Source organism: Vombatus ursinus, unplaced genomic scaffold, assembly GCF_900497805.2.
Source record: "Vombatus ursinus unplaced genomic scaffold, bare-nosed wombat genome assembly UNPS02014941.1, whole genome shotgun sequence".
Lineage (NCBI taxonomy): Eukaryota > Metazoa > Chordata > Mammalia > Diprotodontia > Vombatidae > Vombatus > Vombatus ursinus.
In genome coordinates, this window is record NW_020954719.1 from 7,580,133 (window position 1) to 7,586,548 (window position 6,416).

The window sequence follows — 6,416 nt, forward strand, 5'->3', positions numbered from 1 at the left end:
CACTCTTGCCATTCACACTGCCTGAGCCAACTCAGGCAGGTGAGATGATTGGGAAGCACAGGAAGCCTGAATCCTGAGGGAGAGGAGCCCAGGGGTGTGCTGCCGTATGAAGAGGAGCCATGCTGAAGAGAGATTGCAGAGGAGAGAGATTGAGACTGATGGAGAATGCTGATAATAAACAGGTAGAGAAACTAGATAGGGAGAAATCAAGGAGAGCAGAGAGGAAAGGGAAAAGAAAGGCTGATGTAGAAAGAGGAGACTGAGGATAAAGGGGAAAGGAATCAAGGGGAAAGAAGAGGAGGGAGAGGATTAGCCCTGGAGTAGAGTCTGAAGGGTGGTGGGAGTTGGGGAGAGAGCCCATATCCCACGTATACAATCCCATGAGTAACTTAGCAGGACTGGTCACCAGATCCCTGTCAGTGGTGGACGGGTGAAAGCTGTCTCTGCGTCCAGGCAGGCGGGAGGGAGCTAGCTAGGAGCCAGCCCTAAATGGAAACTTTCCCCCCATTCACAGCCCCAGGGTGGAGGAGCCGCCCAGTTCTACCACCCCACCCCACCCCCTTACCCCCTACCTGGACTCCTGCCTCCTATATATCCCTCTCCTCCTCCTCCAGTGCCAAACAACCAGGAGGCAGAAAGAGGGATTGGGAGACTGGGCAGGCTGGATTCAGCATAGCAACAGAAGGACATTGACCCCACTAGGGAGGGTGCCTTTAGCCACTATGAAGAAGGAGGTGTGCTCTGTGGCATTCCTGAAGGCTGTGTTTGCCGAGTTCCTTGCCACCCTCATCTTTGTCTTCTTCGGCTTGGGCTCAGCCCTGAAGTGGCCCTCAGCACTACCCAGTATCTTACAGATCTCCTTGGCATTTGGCTTGGCTATTGGCACCCTGGCCCAGGCCTTGGGTCCTGTGAGTGGTGGGCACATTAACCCTGCCATCACGCTGGCCCTCTTTGTGGGCAACCAGATTTCTCTGTTCCGAACTGTCTTCTATGTGGTCGCTCAACTGGTGGGTGCCATTGCTGGTGCTGGCATCCTTTACGGACTCACTCCTCTCAATGCCCGAGGCAACCTAGCTGTCAATGCTGTGAGTCTCTGGCCTAGAGCCAATTGAATTCTTGGGAGGGGGGAATTGGGGGGGATTGGGGGGATAGGAAAGAGGTGTTGGGGGAGGGAAGTATCAAATCGTGGAGGCTTTTTCTCTCCACCCCCTTCCACAGAGGGGTCTTCTGGCTTTAGTCACTAATATAGGCCTCAGTTTTCCCATTTAGGAAATGGGTAGGAGGGTTGCCATTGTTGAGAGGTGGAATGAGGGACCTCAACCTGTGCCAATAGATCCTTGGTCAAGCTCCTGCCCCTAAGCCCTACACCCTTTCCATATGTCTTCTTCTCCTCTCTTTTCTTTTTTTCTCTTCTATTCTCTCCTCTTCTCTTCTCCTCTCTTTTCTTCTCCTCTTCTCTTCTCTTCTCTTCTCTTCTCTCCTCTTCTCACTTCTGCCCTCTTCTGACTACTCTTTTTATTTCTTTTCCTTTGCCATCTCCTTCCCTTTCAACCCCATGTCCTTGCCCACTTCCCTCATTCATACTTTTCTCTTAGCCCCCAATTCCCGGACTCTGTTCCCAGATTCTGTGCTCTTTCTGCTCGCCTTCCCTTCCCCTCAACACCCCATCCCCAGCAGTCCTGATCCTTTTTCCCTAACCTCAAATCTGGCCCATGATGTCCCTTACAGTCTGGACTCATTAATCCATTAGTTGAATCCAAAGGAGGATTTTCTCGGCTATTGTGAGGCAGTCTGCCCCACTGGAGAGACAGGTTTGGGGTTGGCACTGGCATTTGGCCAGGCATGGGTGTGGGAAAGAGGGGGATAGGAAACTAAGTACACTTGAAAGGACAAGGTTCTTCCTTAAATAAATCATTTTGGATTTAACCAGGACAGAGCTGTCTGGAGTACATATGGGACCTAGCAGAGGCTCTGTTCCAAGGCCCAAAGACTTTTTATGATCAAATGAGATCATATTTGTAAAGTGCTTAGCACAGTGCCTGGCACATGGAAGGCATTTAATGAATACTTGTCCCCTCTCTCTCTACATAATCTTAGTGAATGACTATATCTACGCACAATTTGGGGTGCTTTGCAATCTACCTATAAGTTGAATCCCTGAAGAGAAGATAAAGCTTGTTTGGTTTTGGGGGGGTGGCAATCCAAGCCATTTTTCAAGGCTGATATTCAGCTAACATCTCAGCCTAAGCTCTCGGGCAGAGGCAGAGAGCCAAGAAGGTGGAGAATAAACTCGTCAATGCAACCACGATAACTGAAGGACTTGGGGGGAGGGTCTCTTCCATTCAGTGACCCCTCATAACTTCCCTCCTCACCTGCAGCTCAACAACAACACAACTCCGGGCCAGGCCGTGGTGGTGGAGATGATCCTGACTTTCCAGCTGGCCCTCTGTATCTTCTCCTCCACTGACACCCGACGCACTGACCCTGTGGGCTCCCCTGCCCTCTCCATTGGCCTGTCTGTCACACTGGGACACCTGGTTGGGGTGAGCAAACCACACTCAAGGACTCCACTCTATTTTGGGGATAGGGTGGGGATAACAATCAAAGTGAGAGGAGTGCCCATTGTACAGGGAGAAGATGGGAGTCCCATTGGCAGTCCCCCTTGGTCCCAGACTTTGGGAGAGCCAAGGGGCTCAAGGGACTGGGGAACAGTCCCTTTTCTAGACCCAGATTTACCTGAGATTCTGGTTTATCTTAGAGTGTTCCAAGCCCCAGCTCTGATCTTGTCCCTCTAGAAACTCACAGGATATGTTTGAAGGGGGCTGGAAGTTGGATAAGAGGGAAGAGTCAAGAATCAAGTTAGAAGAATTAATTAACCCAGGATTAATTAGACAGGTTGGTGAGGTGAAAAGAGCACTGAGTTGAGAATTAGGAAAATTAGGGTCTTAATTTGCAGTATGATCTTGCATAAGTCCTTCCTCTCTGCCTCAGTTTCCTCATCTGACAAATAAAGGGATTAGATTACATGGCAAATTTTCTTTGTCCCCTAAAATCCCATCTCAGTGTCCATGACTGGCCAAGGGCAGGGAAGGGAGAGAAGCCAAGGGTGAAAAAGAAGACAAATCAAATTAGGATGGGTAATCACTGTAGTTGCAATCCTCTCTTCCACAGATCTATTTCACAGGGTGCTCCATGAATCCTGCTCGATCTTTTGGCCCAGCTGTCATCATGAAGAGATTCAGTCCAGCTCACTGGGTGAGACAACCCACCCCTTACCCCTAAACCACTGGGATTAAATAGCTGGTTGTACAGGAGTCTTTCCCTTCCCCCAGAATGCAGGGGAGGGCTGGTCATGAAAGTTTAGAATGGAGATGTGGGTGGGTAGGAAGGAGCTAACTTGGCAAATTATACGGACTGCCCCCTGGGGTCAGGGGGAGGGAGGAGGATTTGTGTGTTCGGTTTTTCTTAAAGGCATTCATGGCCTCTCCTGGGTGGGGCAGGGTGGGATGGGGGCTGGGTTGTGGAATCTGCCTCTGGTGATCCTCGGAGAGATTTTGTTGTAACCAGACCCTTCTGGGTAGATTTTTTAGTATTTGGGCTTGAAGTATTTGATCTTCTATGACCTATCGCTGTGACTGTCTCCACCAGGTGTTCTGGGTGGGGCCCATCACAGGGGCTGTCGTGGCCGCCATCCTATACTTCTACCTGCTGGTACCTAACCCCATGAGTCTGAGTGACCGCATCGCCATTGTTAAGGGTACATATGAGCCCGAGGAAGACTGGGAAGAGCATCGGGAGGAACGGAAGAAGACTATGGAGCTCACATGTCATTGACATACACCTGGCCGTGTGGGGAGAGACAATGCTTTACTCCCATAAAGCATCCAGGGGGAAAATGGACAAAAGAACAGCAAAGTTTCCTTCTTCTATAGACGGGTATTCTAGGCTAGGGAATCAGTCTCCATGGCTACCCAGTTAGAGTTGGGAGCTAGGACCTGTTCCTGGGTGGTTATGGGACTATGAGGGAAAGGGACCTGTCTATGAAGAGTTTTCTTTCAGGGATGGGCAGGCACCAGAGCTTGGACCTCAGAAATGATACTAGAACCCAACAGTAGGGCCTAGAGTCTAGAACCTATGGAACCCAGAACCTAGAACCCAGCCTACAAAGTATTCTGCCAAACAGGGCCAAGTTCCACAATCAGTACTCTGGCCTGGGCCCAACTCCTCACCAGTTCTGCCTCAAAGCCAGAGAGACCTGAATCCCAAGGAATGGCAAGGATTCTCCCTTCCTCCCTATCCAGGCTCCATAGCTCCTCTAGGACAGACAGACTGCTTCACTGAAAAACACCTTATTTATTTTCAATCAACTAGGCCAAAGGGTAGACTGGGGTTGTATAGTGGTGTTTGGGGGAGGGCTGTTCCATCCATCCCCCAATAAATCTGTTTCCTCTGTCTTTCCCTATTTTTTCTTAAATTTTTTTTTTTTAATTTTGGAGGCAATGGGGGTTAAGTAACTTGCCCAGGGTCACACAACTAGCTAGTAAGTGTCTGAGGTCAGATTTGAACTTATGTCCTCCTGACTCCAGGGCCAGTGCTCTATCCACTGCGCCACCTAGCTGCCCCATATCTTTCCCTATTTAAGGCCATTTTCCCTGAGAGGGAAAGGAAAAGCTATCTCCTTCTTAGATAGATAAGGCGGGGGGAGGAGAGAATAAGTATTTATATAGTATGTGCCAGGCACTGTACTAAATGTCTTATAAATATTATCTCATTTGATTCTCATAGAAACCCTGTGAGATAGGTGCCATTATTATCCCCATTTTTACAGTTGAGGAAACTAAGGCAATTAAGAGTTAAGTTACTTGCCAAGGGTCACACAGCTAATTAGTGTCTCATGCTGGATTTGAACTCAGGTGTTCCTGACTCCAGACCCAGCAGGCTATCCATTGCCTCAACAGCTGCAACACCACCAGCTGACTCTGCAGCTTTTCAGATAGTAAAACTAAAGACCAAGAGTATTAAAAGGTAGATAAATTAAGTAGACAGACATACTAATTCAGAAAAAAAAAAATGCAAGACCTGCAAAGGCCCAGAGATGACTGAAACGTTGAGAGAGACAGGGACAATAGGACAGAGAAATAGAGACAGACCTAGAAAAAGACAAAAAGAGAGATAGAATTAGGGGGCACATAAAGAGAAGATTTCAGAATTTGCAAATTGTTCCCTTCCCCACACCCAACTTCCAATAACACTGAGTTCAGGCTGGGGGTGACTCCCTTCAAAGCCATCTCAAGTTTGCCACTTTCTAAAGGACTTGGCATTAGCCTTAGGGTGTGCCGGGGCTGGGCAGTCAAGGAGCAGGTAGCCATCAACCCAGGCAGCCCCTTGAGATGCCTCAGGAATGACATGACTCCCAGGAATAAGAGACACTCCCTCGAATTGCTTGTTTTCTGGGTTTCTTCAACTATTTGGGCACTCTCCCCATCTCAAGTTTTTATCATCAATTTTGGATTCTGGTTGGTTCTCTCTATGTCTATCAATGTTTCTATTTTTTCTGTCATTCTGTTCTAGCCTTTTCTTGTTTTGTTTTTTTTTTTGTTTGTTTGTTTGTTTGTTTTGTTGCGGCCTCTCCTTGATACTGTTTCTCTGGGCCTTGTTTCAGTCTGAGTCTCTCCGTGTCTTTTCTAGTTGTGTCCCTCTGCTACTTTGTCTCTTTGCCTCTGGTTTCTCTGTCCAACTCTCTCTCTCTCTCTGTCTCTCTGTCTCTCTGTCTCTGTCTCTCTCTCCCTCCCTCTCTGTTTATCTCTGTCTCTCTCTCTCCCTGCCTCTCTGTTTATCTCTGTCTCTCTCCCTGCCTCTCCGTTTAGGTTTTTTTGTCCCTCCCAGTTTCTGATTCAGACTCTCAGAGCCTTTCTATCTCTAACCAGGTCCATGCTGAGGGGCCACACTTATTATGCTGGTCTATGTAACTTAGCAGTCAGTGAGTTCCCTCATCAAGCAGCTCAAACACGGGTTAGCCCTAGGACAGGCAGCCTGTTCCCTAAATTCAGGGAATGGAGTGAGATGTAAAGTGAGGAAGCCTTCGGGGCTATGGGCTAATGGGGAAGGGGGAAGAAAATGGAGAGGACACCAACAGAGGACCAGGAAGAAAATGAGATGTTCAGCCTGAGCCCAGCCTAGCTCCCTCTTCCCCAACAAGATTAGAGATAGTAGAACCTGAATTGGGGTAAGACAGGAAGAGGAAGGCAGGGAGCACATGAGTTCTATCTCACTACTAGTTTGGGCTTTGGCCATAGCCTTCAAGACTCAGGGTAGAATCATAAGATCATAGACTTGGAGCTGGAAAGGTCCTTGAAAGTCATATAGTTCAAATTCCTTATTCTATATGCAACTGGTGCTCATATCCTCTTATCCTC

The 6,416-nt window shown here is 48.4% G+C and overlaps 1 protein-coding gene across 1 annotated transcript; it reads left to right on the forward strand.

The window, feature by feature from the left end:
• The first annotated feature begins 614 nt into the window (after window positions 1-614).
• Window positions 615-4,462, forward strand: AQP5 (aquaporin 5). Its single transcript, XM_027844274.1, has 4 exons — window positions 615-1,085; window positions 2,379-2,543; window positions 3,172-3,255; window positions 3,649-4,462. Exons 1-4 carry the CDS (start codon window positions 723-725, stop codon window positions 3,832-3,834), a joined length of 798 nt encoding a protein of 265 aa, XP_027700075.1. The 5' UTR covers window positions 615-722; the 3' UTR covers window positions 3,835-4,462.
• Window positions 4,463-6,416: the final 1,954 nt, after the last annotated feature.